General features: G+C 36.9%; 1 protein-coding gene across 2 annotated transcripts in view; it reads right to left on the bottom strand.

Moving 5' to 3' along the window:
• Positions 1-20215, bottom strand: part of Klp10A (kinesin-like protein 10A) — a 151848-nt gene that overhangs the window by 12725 nt on the left and 118908 nt on the right. For both annotated transcript variants that reach the window (XM_083132001.1, XM_083132000.1), the window contains 6 exons: positions 14283-14436; positions 12812-12915; positions 10797-10959; positions 8406-8652; positions 2974-3116; positions 1837-2003 (listed from right to left, as the gene is read on the bottom strand). In XM_083132001.1, coding sequence (XP_082988127.1) covers positions 1837-2003; positions 2974-3116; positions 8406-8652; positions 10797-10959; positions 12812-12915; positions 14283-14436 — 978 coding nt within the window. The remainder of the gene's footprint in view (positions 1-1836; positions 2004-2973; positions 3117-8405; positions 8653-10796; positions 10960-12811; positions 12916-14282; positions 14437-20215) is intronic.

The following is a 20215-nucleotide window of genomic DNA, read 5'->3' on the forward strand; positions in this document are numbered from 1 at the left end:
ACCACAGATGCTGAATTCACCCTTCACCCAAAGGGCACCTGCCACTTCTCCAACCTAATATACACCCTCATCTGTCAAATCTGTGGTTACTTCTACCTCGGTGAAACCTCTACCCCCTGTACCTCTGCATCAATATCCACAGAGCTTCAACCCAAAACTCAGACTTCACCGTCGTCACCCACACCAACAGCCACAACACCACCTTTAACAAGGGTTTCCATGTAGCCATAATACATCTATTACCCCCGCACACCGATATCTCCACCTGCAGGAGATGGGAAAGGGCCTAAATTTCAGGAATGCACGCCACCATACCCCCTGGACTCAACCTAGCCACCCAATAAGTATTCTCCCATCCCCCCCCAACCACAATCCACCCCCATGGTGTAAAGACTAAAGAGGTGGATGCAAGCCGATCCTGAAAACTCTCCCTTCCGGCGCATGACATCATCGTTGCAGGAGAGGACTACAGGCAGTCCGTTCACTTTACAGAGAAGCGTTCTTCGTGAAACAAATTTCAACTACAGACTCAATATAACTTCAAAATACGCGGAATAACCATACATGGTGTACTGAGCCAGGCACGTATCCAAGGAGGGGGCTTAGTGGGCTCGAGGCCCCCCCCCCCAACAGTTTTCGGTTTACACTAGATAAAATGAGGTTGTTGGTTTCTTGTGGTGTGAAATAAGATAATGTGACGATAATTTAAGGAGAGAAATAATTATCGAGGCAATACGAAGAATGTTCTGTATCCTTGTTATTGTTAATAGTGCATATCCAAGGTGGAAATCAGGTGAGCCCCCCCACTAGATAAAATTAGGTTCTTGTCTTCTTGAATAATGTGATGATAATTTAAAGAGATACAATTATCGAGGCAAGACGAAGAATGTTCTATAACCCTGTTATTGTTAATAGCACGTATCCAAGGTGGGAATCAGGGTACTTTAGTCTTTTTGTAATGATTGCTACAGCCATAAATAGCACTGTTAGGCATATTTTCTTTCGCAATGCACTTAGATTCTTCTCACTAGAAGTGGAACGAAGACAACAAGAAAATAAACACTCGGTTCAATGGTCTACAGAAAAGAACAAACCCGGAAACTCCACTTGTTACCCTCTGAAAAGCACCCCCTCTCCTGGCTGTGGCTACTATGTTGACGTCACAGCTCTGACGTATGGCTGAGAGCCATGCACGTGCATCCACCTGTTTGTCATTCCACCATGATCCATCCCGCAGTAAACACTGGTAAAAGGATCTTTTTGCAAAACCAGTGTTCTATCACTTGTTTCTGGCACCACTGTACTGACGGACGCTGGTGTCAGTATTCTGTGCCTCTACGCTTTTGTACTCCATACTTTCTACCTACTGTGACAATGAGGTCAGGACCTCGAAATATCAAAACTTTTCTTCTATCGTGGTAAGTGTTTACAGTCTCCTACACCATTTATGTTTATCCGCCCTTCTGCAGAATTTATAAAAAGAAATTATGTTTTATATAATTCTCTGGATATTAGACTCCACAGAAGTGTACCCCATGGGATCTCCAGACTAGAAATCCTCAACTTATGTTGGGGGTTTCAATTCTATCTGGCACATTGTTACCTTTAACATTAGCTGATTTAATTCAATGGTAAACAATGGCTGGGGGATAGAAAGTAACAGTGATCTGATCCTTCATGAATTAAAAAGGGTAGATTGTAAGAACCATAACACCATGCAGTTTTCTGTTACTGCAACAACTTTCAGACTTCACTAAACCACACCAAATACGTAAATAAACCTGACTATATTTATGTGATATTTTTAAATACATTATACACAAATCTGGAACATACTTGTTTGTCTGTTTGCTGATGACGTATCAGCTCCTCTTTCATTCCCAGCTAAATCAATGAGAGAAAACTTTCCATGCACTCTGTGGGTATTCTGCAGCCGTAAAATAATCTGGAACACTGCGTGAGATCTAGAAGAATAGGAGTTGGCTGATGTTTGCCCTGATGTTCTGTGGAAAAAAAGAAAAAAAAAAGAGGCATGTTTAGGTGACCCAAGACTTCATTCCATACATTAAAATAGAGATAAACAAATAAACAGGTTAAAATTGTAGGAACAAGTTAACAAATACACTGATTAAAGGACTGGCCATTTTCCATTTTGAAGCATTGAATTTCTGATTTAATATCTAACAATTATAATTTCAGTATTCCATTGCATAATTCTTATATACATATGTGGAACGGTTTAATCACACTTATAGTTGTTAAAAACACCACAAAATAAATAAATAAACACAGTCATCGGAACCTCAACCAGCCCTGATGATGATTCCAAGATAGTCAAACAAATTTTTAATTTAGTTTCTTGCTGTTTGTCTGTTTTGTGTTGTTTCTAACAAAAATGTTGCTGGCACATGACGCGAGACGTTCTTTAATGTGTTATGTTGCAATGAAAATTATCCTAACATTACCTTGATATTATGGATATGACAGATCAGTCAGTATAGGCTGATGTAGACATATAGGTTTATCAGTAATACTAATAATAACTTTTACCAACCAGATGTCTTCAAACTCCCCCCCCCAAAACCTGCAATTTAGTACATAATTCTGCTTTCTTTCTCCCCTCCCAGGAAAAACAATTTGTTAGAATTATTTCTAAGATTTTACAGTTCGGCCTATTCATTAACAACTTCTTGAAAACATAATAGTCAATGTTCCACTTTAACAGAATTAATAGATAATTATATTTGTAGTTTGAACTAATATTAGAATAATATTTTGTGATAAACTTGTCTCCATCACCCCTATCCATGGGAAACGTCTACAGCTCTCAATACTTCAATCCCTGGTGATAACAGTGACCATTTCTTTCATTCATTTGTCACCTTAATCCTGCTTCTCAATATAATGTACATTCACACACCCAGCAGAAATTAAACTGAGAAAGAAAAAAAATCACAGAATAAAGTGCTATACCTTGCATTGTTTCCATGTTGAATTAATTTCAACACATCTTCAACTGTTTCCACAGTTTTTTCTGTTAATCCGACTACTTGTACTTGTTGTTTTCCATCTTCTAGTACACGTAGCTTTGCTTTTCCAGCTAGGAGGTCAAACACCTGAAAACAACCACATGAAAAATCATACTACACCAGTGCAAAAGATACATACACCTTTCAATTTGCATTATTCTATTTGATTATCAATATGCAGGTTAACAGCTTCCCCATTCAATGAATACGATTAAGGCCTTACAAAAATTCAGAGCAATTTAGGATTAAAATGATGAATAATTATTATTAAGAAGGTGAATATCATTCGCAGTAATATGAGTTTCTCATGGGACTTTTTCCCCGAGATGAGCTGCAGCAACTGGGTGGGTCATAGGTAGCAGATAGCAAATGGTTATCAGATATGGTGGTCATCTGTGAACGAGGCATAGTAAGCAGTCCCGGACAATGGCGGCAGTAGGGTGTGGGGAGGATGGTTCCTGGCAAGACCATCTTCATAGAAGTCCATTGGGAGTACTGTGACATTGTGAGGGATACCCAAAGGTCAAGGGAAGTTTATCCTATGTGATGTATTTCTCCCCGGAGTATTAAAAGCAGATTAAAATATTAATTTATAGCCACGGAAAATACCTCATAACTTTCCGTATTTTACAATTCTGTATGCTGAGAGTCTTTCTTTTGCATGCTTTAGGAGTATACTTTGCATGTTCGTAGTTTTTTCTCAGAGTGCAGAACACAGTTGATCGCAGTATGTTTGAGAAGCATGTAGAACTAGTACACGCGTAGGGACGATTGTAACATGGCAACGGGTTGAGTTTGAAGAAGGGATGCAAGATGACGTCTCACGATACCTTTGCCTGGATTCTTGCATGAATATTTAGTGAAATGAGTGCATTGTATTTTGAAAATGGACAAGTACGCGTCGATTGGATTGTGGTTGAAGTGGTGGTGCAGCCATGTAAGTGCTCTTCAGTTCTTCTTGTGAAGAGTCCGAACATTGTTGAATTGATTTGACTTGTGCCCAGTTTCCAACGCTTTGGCTGTGTAGTATTGGAAGCATGTCTGTTATATGTACATATGCTGCAACCACTGAGAAGCACTTCTTGAGAAGAAGCGATTTCAGTGATTTTTGAACGAAAGAGCCAAGCTCAACGATGTTTTTGACTGTGCCCTATTAGAAGAATTCTTGTTCAAATTGCTGTGACTTGTGCTTGCAGTTTTTGGACTTACTTCATGTGCATGTACAGCATGATATGCACGAGTGCCGCAGATTTGAAGATAAATATCGTAATGCCAAAAGGAAACTTAAGACAGGGATATGTTTTAGGCTTATTTGGAACAAACTATGTTTCGACTAGTCTTTGTGAAGAAATTGTTTGTTGGTAAGAAGGTACGCGAAGCAAGAGTTTTCTTATCGAATCGCCGAGTCAACAACCGGTAACTAAACGGAAGAAGTTGCATGGATTTTTGGAGGAGCCGTGTCCATTTGATGTTGAAGTCCAGGCCATGGAATGTTGTTTCGAGTAAGCTTTAGATGTCGTCACACTTGCTAGATGAAGTATTTGGACCAAAATAGTACTTCCAGTTTATCTTCGAAGAGAATGTTCCTCAGGTATGTGCAGTGAATAGTAGTTGAATTATTTTTTGGAATTCAGTGAAGTGAAGAAATATATGTACACTGACACAATTGAATGAAGTTACTGTGTTTGCAACTAACCTTAATTTTGGCTACGTTAAACGTTACCTTCAAGAATTACTTGACTGACGTACAAGCAAGTTGACAGCTTGCATTGTAATGGTAAAGAGGTTTTACAGCATTGCCAGTTTGCATCAATACTGATTGAAACGTCTCTACATGAGTTTGTTAAATGTGTGCAAGTCACAATTATTTTTTCTATATACTAATCTTAACAGACTTTGAATCATGTTTAGTAAGTTAAAATAATACTTCTAAAGAGCACCATTTGCCAAAAATATAAAGAAGGCTTAATTTTGTTTAGTCGTGAGAGTATTTTTGGAATACGTTCTTGTTGCAATCTATGCTTAATCAACATGTTGAGTTAACGACTTGTACGTTTGACTTATGTCAGAGTTATTTACCATTATTAATAATTTGTCAATGCTTATCAAATGTGCTGCTAGGCCTGTTATTTGTTGTTGGCTAAATTGAAATTATAACATTGGAAGCAGGTCCCCCTATATTGTTATAGTATTTGTCGAGGAACAATAGTCACTTCTTCGTTGCATATGACTATTGTAATAAAAATTGGCAACCAAACTCAAATTAAGTGCAACGTTTGTTAACTGACATTTCTTATGGTATTTGTACCCTGAATAACTTGCATGCCAAAAAAATCAGCAATGTACAAAAGATAGGTTGTATAAAGACCGTAAACTTAAAACAAGAACGCTGCTTTGGTCGTTCAAGTGTTGTTGATATAATAGTATGCAAGCACAACGCTCATTTGACAAGGACACGTATCTTGCGATTATCCGGAAACGTAGAATTAGTTATTGTGAATATTGTTAAATATGTAGTTGAGATTTATTTGATATCAGATATTTGCATTCCTGGTTGACTGTTCTCGTTTGAGACTGAGGCAACGTGCAAAAACATGATATAGTCTCAAACGCAAGAGACTTCGTAATTGGTTGGGGATAGTACATCGAGACGATAACCTGGTGGCAAGGTAAATCCCAAACTCCCAATCCAAACTCAGACCTTTCCAAAACTTCAAGTTTTCCTCTCTTTTTTTAGTTCCTTGCACGTCTCCCTTGATAGCCCTAGGAGCACTGACTGCAGGGTTACGGTACTAAAGGAAATACTATATGCAGACTTTCACTTAAACAATATTCACCCCTCGAAGCATCAACTAATTTGTTTTAAGTGGACTTTCAAACTCAAAACGTGACCCACAATTTCATTTACCTCATTGTGCGTTTAAACCATTCTCCCACTTCTCACTATTAGGATAATTAAGAATAACCCAGAAAAGACTCCTGCCCCTGGATGTATAACAAATTTTGTGAGATCACCCCTTGTAGGTTATGCAAATGGTGGGACTCCCCTGCCTTTATTCTTAATGATCATTAAAACCCAGGATAAGCATGAGAATTTCCCACTGTAAAAACTCACAAATTAGCACATAAACAACAACTGGGTAATATCATAGGTTGAACATGCAAATTATGTACTCGGGTGTACAGAGTAGTAATATTTATTATAAACCAACCAACATAAAAAAAAAAAAAAAAAAAAAAAAAAAAACAAGTGAAAAACTTTTTTGGAAAAGGTATGCTCAAATAAAACAAAATAACCGGTTTGTTACCATGACAAGTACCTTCAAATGTTAGGCTCTCGAGCGTACAATGTATAGTGGAACCACAGGGAAAGAAACCTGCGCAGAACCTCATTGCGCTGGCAGGTGGGGAAAATAACAGGGGGAAGGAGCCTTCAACGCGGCCAAGATCAGTGTTGCCAGACCTATTGATTTCTCGGGAGAATCCCATAATAAACTATTGCTATGGCACCTCCAACGGCCTGCTCAAAAACACGTTTCCTTCTCATCTTACTTAAACATGGAGGGGAGAGATAGAGTGGAACTCCACTCTGCCATGAAAAGTGCTGTTTGAACTGTGAAATTATGCCAAATGATACTCAATTGTGCTAGGACATTATTATTTCATTACTATTACTATTTTTAGATGGTTTTATATTATCCCACCTGAAAATCTATTTCTATTTTGGTTATTTTACGTTGCTTTTGTGTCTCTACGGGTAAGTAGGACAATATGGATGAATGAAAAACTGCTGAAATGGATGAAGTGATACAAACACAGTGAAACGTCCTTGCCTTACTAGGTAGAAACACTGACTTCGTAGTGTGGGCAAATTTATTTTATACATGTATGTGTGTGTATGTATAATTTATATATATTGAATGCAGCAACATAGAGGCAGCATAACTGACAAATAAAGCATGTGAGCTTTAATAACAAGAAATTTGCTAGAGAAACTTTCATCGGCTTGAAAATACTTAATTTTCTACAAAATTATATAGCCGGATGGCTGTCCAGAAGGAAGTGCAAGAATGGTCGCCACTCCCTCCTATTCTGGAAAACGAATGTTGACATAAAAGTACCTATTATTTCAGATGTATGAGTTGATTTCAGTCACAGTAATTTACATCCATTATTATAATAGGGATGTAGGAACGTGAAAATTTCAAACTTAAGTGGGGGTTTTCTGAGAGGGAAACATTATTACGGGGTAATATGCGTCGTTTACCCACCTGATAAAAATACATTGTTTTACCCTGGCTGGAAAAATCTGCGGACGTCTCCTTGCCCCTAGTGTGCATGCCTATGCCCCGCCCCCCCAAACAAAATTTCCAAAAATTCAAGGGTACAACCTCACGTATTATCGCCTCTCACCACCCACCCACAGAGAGACACAAATATATTAGCAATATAAAGGGTCTGTGTGATTCCAATTTATCCAAAAATTCTAATTTAATTCAATTACATGATATATATATATATATTTAATTTATGGTGCAAAGTTTACATTTGCCACTTCACATACTCACACTCTAAATACATCTACAAACACAAGTCACAAATGTTACGGAAAACTTAATTGTACAAGAATTTCACACTAATTTACCTAATCAACTTCATGATATCTTGCATCTGTCAGATAGTATTCTGCAAAGGACACTAACAAATCAAATTGATTGAGATAATTGTTTTATTTTCCACTCAGATCTTTTTTTTCTTTCCTCGATAAAAATAAAGGCTAAACTGCGAAAAACTTGCCTCGGATCATTAATAAATATGTACAAATTCAATGGGATTGGGATTAATAAAAGTTGCAAATTTTCATATCTATGGAGAAAAAATCATGTAGAATTCACACAATTCCTGGAGCCAATAATTCATGCACAATTCCCAAAATTCAAGGAATTTCTAATGAGTAGCCACACTGTTCTAAAGTACTTCTAGTTATCTATCAACTGTTTCTGGCAACACTGATCGTAGAGACGCTACGGTCAGTATTCTGTGCCCCTTCTCCAAGTGACGCAGATCTTTTTTCCTCCTATCTTGAAAATGAGACTCCGATCGTGAAATATAGAATTATTTCTCTTCGTGTGGTAAGTCTCCTTCATCATTTGTATATATATATTGCCATGGCTACCACCTGAGAAAATATTGTATCCCAACTTCACTGTTGGCAAGAGATAAGAGAAGACAGTAGTGGATGTACACTGAAATGATGCTTTAGGTACAATGTTTGTTCTTTCCTTCTTCACATTTCCACAAATACAATTGCACACACTTATTTCTTTGATTCTCTCAAATATGCTTTAAAAAAGGGTAACAAATACACAAACTTACCTTCCCACTGTATATTTCGAAGAAGCTGGCAGAGACAGACAAATTTAAGTTTCTGTATTTAGGAGACTTCAGAAATTTGAAAACATCTTTCGTTACCATGGCATAAATACCCTTTTTGCAGTCTTGGGTTTTGCCATGGAAGTCTCCACCCATAGTATGGGTCTTGCCACTACCAGTCTGTCCATAAGCAAAACAGGTAGCCATTCCTCCTTCAAAAATTGTTTGAACCAATGGTTTAGCTGTGTATCTGCAATTAAAATTAGAGATTTACAGTTTTCTCCCTTTTGGTAGTACTGTAACACTAAAAATGTAAATTATGGATACCCAAGTTTGGACTAATTTAAAAATTAACCAGTAGTCTATGTAAAAACGAGTTCCATCAAAATTTAGGTTACTCAATTCTCAGGGTGGCCACTCATGATAAAATTCAAGTATAATTCCCAGTTTTCAACCCCAACTTTCCAAAAATTCAAGGCTAAAAGCAGATCTCTATTTTAACCTTACGTATTATCACCTCACACCATCCACACACTTCGCTGCCAGGGGTTCCAGGTTTGAATCCCGGCATGGATGTTTGTGAGTGTCCATTCATCAATTTCATCATATTATAACTCATCCACATCTTCGCAAATGAGTCAAAAGTGGCACAAAAAGGTAGCAAATCAATCAATTGAATTCAATAAACGGTGTGTGTGTGTGTGTGTGTGTGTGTGTGTGTGTGTGTATATATATATATATATATATATATATATATATATATATATATATATATATATTAAAAATATTTAAGTTGCAGAGTATACATTTGTCATTTCATGTATTCACTCAAAATACATCTACAAACATAAGTCACAAATGTTAAGGGATATAATAATCACTGTTAATTGCATAATTTACCTAATCAACTTCAGGATATCTTATATTTCAATAATCTTCCATCTGTCAGATAGATTTTTCTGTAAAGGATACCAACAAAGTAAAAGGATTGAGAGAATTCTGTTCAATTTTCCTTCCTCAAGCAAAATATGAAAAACTTGCCTCAGGGCATTTTTAAATATGTATAAAATCAATGAGGTTTAGATTAATAAAAGTTATAATTTTTCACATTTACAGAGAAAAATCCATGCCAAATTCATGCATAATTCCCGGAGCCAATAATTCACACATAATTTCTGGAATTCAAGAAAAAGGTTCAAATGTGATACAAAATTACAATTTGATGATGTATCTATGTATCTTAAAATCTTGCAGTTATTACACAAAACAAAAAAAAAAAAACCTCTCACACACACACACACCAAAAGATAGAAAATGTATTTTTTAAGCATACAACACGAACTTTCACGGTATGTAGAGGGCATCAAAGTGAACAATTTTTCTTAACATTTTGATCATTAGGGACTTGATTTGACATTACAAGCCTTCAAAACACTGCATTTTCTATCCTCAATGTATGCAAACACACAATGTATGTCACATATCCATGATTGCCAGTTGCATTAATTTTTTGTAATATAGAAAGACTAAGCGCTATCTGCACACTAGAGGGTGTACTTTATGTGGATTGGTTAAAAAATCACTCTGTAGCTTATTAATAGTTTGTGCTGTGTGGTTCTTACGCACACAGCTGGAAAATAGAAAGTATGTGTGTAAAAGTTTGAATGTTTGTAAATGCTTGTGCCTAGGTTGCTTTTTGACCAGTAGAAGGAGAAGTCAACTGTTGTTTTTCATAAACAACTTTCCTGTTTGAAAGGTAACAATAGGGCCTTGCTCCAGTGGTTGGAGGTGGGCCGTATGTCAGAGGTATAAATACCGGGTTCAGCTTGTTACAGGCTCTCCTCAGAAAGTTGCAGTCACTCAAAAACTCAAAACAGTTGCAGACTCTCAGATACTCCGATACAAGGCCTGATGGATTAACACAGTTTTTCCATGATGTATAGAGATACACAGAGTGAGCACCGTAACTATAGGGACCTCTGCGTGATAAACTGCGAGAGCGGGTTAGGGCTATGGCAAATAGCATGGTCCTGATAAGTACATTTCTCTGATGGGGCAAAAGACAACCTGGGGAGGTTGTTAATGGGTTGTAACCAAAAGATATATATACAGTGAAGCATAGAAGTGTAAATAACGGTGTACATAAAGAGATTTTCCGAGAGACGTTATTGAGTGTAACATTTGTTTACTGACAAAATAAAAAAATGCAGCAACAAGGGATCTGAGTATAATCCCAGGATACAAAATGCAGTTTCTCAGAGGCATGCAGCTTCAGTATGAAGCCTCAAACAAGGAAGACTTTGGGGAAAGTTTTTCACCTTTATGTCACCTACGTGCAGTGAATATTTGTAAGTGTTGAGTGGCATCCTATGTATATTGTACATGCATACTTACTTGTACACTAATTCATTGTTGCAAGATTCATCAAAGGCGTAGTCAAACCTAAATTGATGATTTTCCAAATATTTTGTTAAATCAACTTTCAGTTTTGGTTCATGTACTACCATTTGATCTTTATTGGGAACTGTTATAACTTCAACCTCTTTCCTGGTTAGCTCTGAAAAAAATGAAAATAAAGGATTAGAAGTAGCTATTCATGATGGTTGCGGTAAACGCGGTTTAAAATTACTTACATGAAATTTAGAAAATTTTACGTAAGTAAGAAGTAGCTATTTTAGAATAGTTTTTTAAAAAAATGCTCAAATTTTCCTTAATTTATTAAATTATAGCATTCATAAAAGTAACTATAAAAATTAAATAAGTTACTTGCACTGAAATTACCTGTGAATGAGCTCTACTCTCGAATATTTAATAAACACGATAAAGATCTACAACCAGGTAACTGGATGTAATAAAAAAAACAATGTCAAAAAAATGTGTTACATTTGATGCAATTTCCAAGATAAAAATAAACAGAAGTAAATTTAAAATTGTGTTGTTCAAGAGTTTTAGTCCATAAATATTTTTTGCATTCACTTTATTTTAATATACCAGGTGTCCCAGAAGTCTTTCCCTGATTACAAACTTTATTCATATCTGCTATATGCAATGTAGAGATGTCAAAATGTTTGAAAACTAACCAAGTTTATTTGTTGCAGGTTTCAGTAATGTGGCTGTAGTGTAGCAGTGTCAGTGCCAAGGAATCAGGAATTAATGCTCTTGACATCGGGTGGCATCTTTCCATACAATGTTTCTTGGACTTGACAGGATTTGGGAATGAAAATAAATGAAGGGCCAGGGGGAAAAACGATGAATGTTCATTCGAGACAATTTGCCAGGAAATGAAAAACAAAGTATTTCTTTCCATAAGAACGTTAATATATGCCAAAATAATAATGTGTTTTTCAGGCACTTCTCATCGTTTCCAAACCAAGGCCGTTCTCATTCTTATAGTACAGCTTCTGAACTATCAGATGGCGTTGCGATCTCAAAATGGGCGAAAAATCGACATTCATCGTTTTTCCCCCTGGCCCTTCAAATTCCATTTTTTTAAATACAAACTTATTGATGGCAGATATTCTAGACTAAAGAATTCTGTACATTTGAAAGTTCCTCTGCACTGTTATTGGTGACCGGGTCTCGTGATACCAGAGGACATGCTGAGCTTTTTCCTGATTTGTGAATATTTCCGGTTATCTGGGCAATGACACTGCTACACTACAGCCACGTTACTCAAACCTGCAACAAAAAAACTTGGTTAGTTTTCAAACATTTTGGCACCACTTTCACATCTCTACCTTGCATATAGCGGATATGAATAAAGTTTGTAATCAGGAAGAGACTTCTGGGACACCCGGTATTACAGAATGAGAACCTCAGTATATATTTATGAAAGCATTACAACCATTCAGCATTACCAAGTACATCACCATTATCTAAAGATAATTAAATAGTGAGTAAACACATTAAATAAGCAATGAAGAGGCTGACAATCACATGAGTACTCCAGACCTCATTCGGCCATTCACCATAGAAAACTTACATTAATTTCTGATTGCAAAGCTTAAAGACATACTGAATCAAAGCACATGTTTTATCATAACTATCATTAACAATACTACCATTTGTGAGAGACAAAGTTCAGACAATGAAAAATAAAATACCCAATCCTCTCAGTTTTAAATTGGAAAGATCAAAAAATGGGTACAGTTTTGTCAATGTATTACTTTACCTTCATATAAACCACCATTTGGCCAGTCAAAATCATTGAGGTTGAAGAAGGGTGGGAAGAGCAAAGTTATTCCAGAAAAAACTTCACCCCTACAGTTAAGCCATTCTCAGTACAAAGCAGAAATTTCTTGTAACCTTGGTAATTTTCTTTCTCAGCATTTTGCAATACAAATTTACAATTCAACTCGAAGTAGTGAGCAATAATGAATATTTTCTTGAATGCGACATTTAAAACTCACCTTTTTTGTTGAGTGGCCTCTTCCTTACACATACTGTTATTTGATGATCTTCTACTGCATCAGTTTCTCGCAATGGTTTCATTTCTACTCCGGATCGATAATGACTAAAAAATAAATATAAAGTTCTGGATCAGATTCTATTTGGTAGTGAAACATTACATATTCATCAAGTAGTCTGCACAATTTCTACAAGCTTGCACAATCTCCTGTGAACATCTGAAGTTTGTACCTTCTTTTTCCTGTGGTTCCCCACTCTAACCCCCCCCCCTAACCTGACCTCATCCTGTCATTGAAGGTAATGTCATTTGAATAATATATTTTAGGGATGGGACAGATTAATCTTACTCTATCGGTAGAGACATTGAATTTTCGCAATCCGCAAAATTGCGAAATGTGAAAAAAAGATGCAATTTTGAACATTCTGCACGTAACTATACCCCCCCCATGAGTTTTATTCGCGACGTAATGCGAAATGAACCCTTTTTTGTGAAATAACCGTGAAATATCATCAAATTAAGTAGAAAACATGCAAAAACCGGCAATCTAGATTGTGCGCGCAAACTGTCAATTTGTAACGAAACATTTGCTTAAAGTTTCCTACCACTTGCAGCTGAAGAACGTTTTATCTTCGATCACATCAGGAAGATGCTAGAAATTGGGATTTTCCACGCACATAATCTCAGTTCGAAAACTTCACTCCCTGTCAAGCTGCATTCCTTTCTTCCCCCCGAATGTCTACTCAACTTCGTTTCATTGAAGCTGCTAGCTGTAGCAGCGATAAGATTAGTCTGTTCCCGCACATCAAGGGAAAGAATGGTGTCATTTGAGTGCAGTCATGAATGAATTTTGTTTATCATCATGCAATTTTCAACATGTGTTTGTATATGCAGTACTGATTATTTTATTTGTTGGACAGCAAGGATATCCTTTAAATACATACAATGAATAAATCATTTGAGACATGCAATTTAGAAATGAAGTGATTTTGTGTTGATGTTTTCTTTTTGGTTGGACAGCTAAGTACTGTTTATGTGTACAGTATATAAAAATGAAGTAGTTTATAAATTTATAGCTCTTTTGTATGTTGTTTCCTCTCATAATGTAATTTAATATCAGATCAGTAAAATTTATGTCTGCACTTTATTGGTTACCAGCCAAAATTTCACAACCGTCCATCACTAATATTTTTACATTACCTCACTCAATCTAAGAAACAACACAAGACAAATTTGTGTGAAAAATTCCAAAGCCTGTTCCTTTCCACTAAAAGTACAGGGTGGCTTCCTGGTCTCAATAAGTGGAATGAAGTGCGAGGGAGGGGTCATATGGAAAATTAATTTCTCCATAAAATAATTTATTACACACACAATTTCATTTCAATGTCAATTAAATATATTGCAAGGTTATCGCAGAAACATAACTTTTAATTTGTAATCAGAATTTACAAATGAAGTTGACTTTTTAACTTTACCTAATCATTGCTAAAAACTCCCAGTTAGGATTTCCAGGATCCAAGTTCATCATTGCTTCCTTCTCCTCTTTTAGTTCTGCCTGTCTTTGTCTTCTTTCTTCTCTATTCTTTTTCAGCCGTTCTACCTCTTTAACAACATTACTTCTTCTCCTACCTGTAAATAGAAACACACACAGTTCAAACAAACAGATACTTCAGAAATGAATTCCTAATACGTCGAGAAGGAAAAAAAAAGTTTATATCAACATGGGTCCAGAAATTCTTAATTTTTTAGTAATAGGACCTGCAGGTACAGGGTTAGTTATAGAAAAATAGTTCAAATTTTCAGCACCAGGTGATATATGATGCACAGTCAACAACATTCTGCTGCTGAGGGGAAGCGGGGGCTAGAAGCAAAAGGGGTAGGTTGCAACACTGTTAATATCTCCTCAACGTGAAGAGTTACGAGAACGAACTTGCCCTTCGTGCATGCACATTTTGTGGTCGTTCTAGATTGTTGGTGCACGCGAGCTTATAACAGTTACAGGAAAGAAGAATTGTTGTTTTCAGACCAGGTGAGTAAAATTTGAAGAATTTATTTTGAAGTGACTGGCGACTAGGACAAGTAACTGTCATTGACTATGTTGTTATTACAGGGTGGCTACAAACAAGCAGAAATGAAATTCCCTGACTTTTCCAGGTTTTCCAGGACAAAATTTACATTTTTCCCTGACAATTACAAACTAAACTAAATCGATGTTATTGCAAATGGAAATAATAAACTCATACAGATCCACGTATGGTTTTGTTAAGTACCAATATTATCTTCTATGAAATTGACTTAATTTCTCTATTCTCTATGATTTGAATTCAAACTGCAAAATAGTGAATTTGGAAAATTATTACAATTCACAAGCTAGGGAAGGATTACAGAATTTTGTCAAACGCAGTAACTTTAAAATAAAATACTTGATTATTTTTAAAGTTACGACTAAATGAGATAAGAGTGAAGAGTGATTGATTAAGAAATACAATTTGTAATTTATCAGTCTCCTTATACATTTTCGGTATTATATGTTGATATTTCCACTGAGGTTTAGAACACTCCGCTTGTAAGAACCATGTGTGAAGACTCATTTTTCGATGCATAAAGATACTTATCTCTTCTCTGTAAAGCAAACAACTTAACTCTTTCATATAAGTGAAACAATTGAATCGAACAAATATTTCCTTACATTATCAATGGGATTTCTGCTTCAGTACAGTATATCCAAGTGAAGTACTGTGAAACTGACAACATGCAGTTATACCATTAATACTGACGAAAAGGGTATGTAGGTATTAGAAATTTAACGCAAGGAATTTATAGAATTGCATTGTATAGGTACCTGATTTAGCTAACCACACATTAAAACAGGAACACTCTAATATTAAAAGCTTCTGAAAGTTCATATACGAGGGGCATCCTGAAAAAAGCTCCAATGGTGCCTATACGCAGCACTAGTGGTCGGAGAGCGACACACACACACACACATGCAGGCAGGAAGAAGTGGCATGTAGCTGTAATCTGGTACAGTTGCAATGCAGCCGTTTTAGGACAGTTATAGGTTAAAGATTGCAGCTCTCATACAGTCTCCCACCGTCTGCGATGTAGCCTACATTGCACGCTCAGGATTTGGCACAGAGCCACCAGCAATCGTGTAAGGTGTGCAGACCGGACGTCGTGAGTGATAGTATGGTCAGACAATGGTGCAGACAATTCACGGAACACCAATCGAATGTGCACAACCCCATACAGCTGAGTACACACAGGCCCTTTACATTACTTCAGGTGAGAGATCTTCGACCACTCCCTGTACAGCCACGGCCTTGAATGTACCGACTTTCATCTCTTTGTTTAACTGAAGAGGTTTCTGGCGGGGCAAGGATTTGACAGCTACAATGCGGTAGAGATAGTTCCAGTCTTTGCTGTCAGACACATATACCATGGCCATACCGTGCGCACTTAGCTTGGTAATTCAAAACATATCTCGTGCGACAAATACGAAGATGTAGCTCCCGTGTGACAGTAGATGCGCACTCTATCTCCTGTTAGAACCCTGCCACTTTGCTCTGTAATGCAAATGGTTTTGATAGAAGTTGAAAAAAATCGTGGGAAATACATGATTTAATGTGGCGATCGGAATTATTCCATGTACGTATAACTCTATTGTTTCCTATTGAGTAAAATGTTGGAAAACTTGCATGTTCTATGTACACAAACATGGCCTAGAAAAGACAAGAATGTTAGATTTCATGGAATTTTTCGTTGTTTGAGGACATTTCTTTAAAAAAAAATCGCTAAAAACGCCAACAATTCACATTTTATGCCAAATTCGAGTTATTATGATATTTCGAACGGGCGAAAAATGTGTCCAGACATCACAGCACATTCCTAAATATAACTTCGCAGCAATTACCATTTTTCACGGTTTTGGCGTTTGCGAAAATTCAATGTCCCTACTAATTGGAAATTACTTTCTGGCCACCCCTCGTATAAATCAGTAGATGGAAAGTGAAAATTTAGCAGGGCTGCCAGAGAAAAGTTAATTCTTGAAGAAAGTGATTTGCTTTTATGATTGAATGATTCGAGTAAATATGATATTAAAATATTTACGTATTTATTATTAGTATTTTATTTCATAATATTGGACATTAACCTTACTCAGTGAGAGATTAATGATCATCTCTCACGAGTTTAAACAGACAGAACAGAGAGTGGCGTTAATTTCATTGCAATACCAGTGTTGCAGTAAATTTGAGGTTGGGAGCATGCACTTGCCAATTTTTATAACGTTCACCAATGCAGATTTATGTTTCACTTTTTCGTGATAATATTCAATATACATATATATATATATATCCCATTTGGTTGGATTCTTCTTGATAACTAAGAATAGTGCAATGTCATTGTAAACGTATGTTAACTTGTGTGAAACCAGTAATAAGTCAGGATGATGATAAAAACCTTCGTAAGCACTGCTACATTAAATAAGGTGAAGTGAGCCAGAAGAGTAACAAAATTCGAGCAGCATATTTGCAGTCTAAAGCTCTTCTTGTTTATGCATGCGATTTTTGTTGGATGTTGCAGTCCATGCAATTTCTGTCGCATGGTGTAGTGATATACTTTGTCCGGTGGTGATATTCGAGAAAAATCGTATGTATCAATGGAACCTATTTGTTTCCATGTTCCTTCAGTTTGCCCAACAAAATGCCTTACTACGACGTCCGACAACTATCGGATGGCGCCACCCGCTCTTATCCCCTCCATCTCTTGACAAGTCCCCTTACTACTTCAATACGGGCAAGAAAAAATCATAATTCAATGCATTTTTCACGTGATATTTAGAAGCTTAACCTTTACACCCCCGATGATACCATATGGTATCATCAGAGTAAGGTCGTACTGGCCCGATGATACCATATGGTATCATGGTGCTGATTACGAAATGGATGTGCTTTTTGGACCTTCATACTCTTATGTTTGCGTGGAAACTGACACAGGTCTGGAGCAAGCCTGGGAAATTCATATTGATGAATATCCCCCATCCCCACTCCACCCTCTCCGCAACATATCCATGCCACATTTCCGAACAGTTTCACATTTTGGCTCATTATTCAACTTGTATGGCACCCAGGAACATGTTACAATCTCTTTGGAAACGTCCATTCTTTGAAGAGAATACTAAGGTTTGTGCCTTCTCCCTAAAATAGCAGGAAAAGAGGGGCAAACTCCAGATTTTTATGTTGTTTTTTTAAATTGAAATTCAGTGGTCGCGCCCCCAAATCCCCCTTCCTCGGTTCGGCATTCTGAATTGTACTTAGTTGCATGCTATGATGTTTTAGCTGCAAAACAAAGCTTATCCGAAGTAGACTGTTTCCATACCGCCCGAGTTATAACAATTTTCCTCGAAAAATGCAAATTACCTATTTTTCATAAAAAAATCACATTTTGGCTTATTATTCAACTTGCATGGTACCCAAGAACATGAAACATGTTTCATTCTCTTGAGAAATGTCCATTCTTTGAAAAGAATACTAAAGTTTGCGCCTCCTTCCATGGACGTCCGCAGGATTTTTTTCCAGGGAGGGGCAAGGATGGTATTTTTTCCAGGGGGGCAAAAAGCCACATTTTCCCCAATAATAATGTTGTTCCCTCAAAAAACATTGCTTAAATTTGAATTTATCATGTTCGTTCATTAACACATATTATTGTGGCTGAAATGAAATTATGTGTGTCAAATATATAATTTTAGTTGACTTTCATTTCCCGTGCCCTCCCCCTTCCGGACGCCCATGCCTCCTTCCAAATAGCGGGAGAAGAGGGGGTAAACTCCAGATTTTTATGTTTTTTTTTCATTGAAATTCGGGGGTCGCGCCCCTCCCCAAACCCCCTTCCTCGGTTTGGCGTTCTGAATTGTACACAGTTGCATGCTCGGATGTTCTATCTGAAAAACAAAAGTTATCCGAAGTAGATTGTTCCCATAGTGACAGAGTTATAACAATTTTCTGAGCAATATGCAAATTGCCTATTTTTAGTAAAAAAACAGTTTCACATTTTGGCATATTATTCAACTTGTATGGCACCCAACAACATGAAACATGTTTCATTCTCTTTGGAAACGTCCATTCTTTGAAAAGAATACTAAGGTTTACGCCTTCTCCCCAAAATAGGGGGAGAAGAGGGGCAAACTACAGACTTTTATGTATTTTTTTTCATTGAAATTCGGGGGTCATGCCCCCAAGCCCCCTTCCTCGGTCCATCGTTCTGAAGTACACGGTTGCATACTCTGATGTTCTATCTGAAAAACAAAAGTTATCCGAAGTAGATTGCTCCCATAGTGCCCGAGGTATAACAATTTACCTCGAAAAATGCAAATTACCTATTTTTCGTAAAAAAAAAAATTCACATTTTGGCTTATTATTAAACTTTTATGGCTCCCAAGAACATGAAACATGTTACGTTCTCTTGAGAAATGTCCATTCTTTGAAAAGAATACTAAGGTTTACGCCTTCTCCCCAAAATAGGGGGAGAAGAGGGGCAAACTACAGACTTTTATGTATTTTTTTTCATTGAAATTCGGGGGTCATGCCCCCAAGCCCCCTTCCTCGGTCCATCGTTCTGAATTGTACACGGTTGCATGCTCTGATGTTCTATCTGAAAAACAAAAGTTATCCGAAGTAGATTGCTCCCATAGTGCCCGAGGTATAACAATTTACCTTGAAAAATGCAAATTACCTATTTTTCGTAAAAAAAAAAAAATCACATTTTGGCTTATTATTAAACTTTTATGGCTCCCAAGAACATGAAACATGTTACGTTCTCTTGAGAAATGTCCATTCTTTGAAAAGAATACTAAGGTTTGCACCTTCTCCCCAAAATAGTGGGAGAAGAGGGGGCAAACTCCAAATTTTTGTTTTCCCATTGAAATTCGGGGGACGTGCCCCCAAGCCCCCCTTCCCGGTCAGGTGTTCTAAATTGTACACGGTTGCATGCGCTGATCTTTTAGCTGCAAAACAAAAGTTATCCGAAATAGATTGCTCCCATATTGCCAGAGTTATAACAATTTTCCTCCAAAGAGTGTTTGATGTCAATGAAGACGAAATTCCCTGACATTTCCCTGACTTTTTTTGACACCTCAAATTCCCTGACTTTTCCCGGTTTTCCAGGTTTTCCAGGTCTGTCGCCACCTTGTATTAATGATACACATGTACTTTCACCTGTAAAAGAATAGCAGCCATGTTTACAATGAGATTCATGTTTAAGACATTTTCGTCCTTTTGTTAAGTAAAGTGGGTGAGGGGTAAGTTGCAACAAGAATAAAACAGGTGTTGCAACTTGCCCCGGTACAGTGAAACAAAATCATAAATACTTTCATCAAAGCACCTACATTCATACAGCTACTTTACACTCA

The sequence above is a fragment of the Lepisma saccharinum genome, chromosome 1 (genome assembly GCF_977018435.1).
Source record: "Lepisma saccharinum chromosome 1, izLepSacc3.1, whole genome shotgun sequence".
NCBI classification, from domain to species: domain Eukaryota; kingdom Metazoa; phylum Arthropoda; class Insecta; order Zygentoma; family Lepismatidae; genus Lepisma; species Lepisma saccharinum.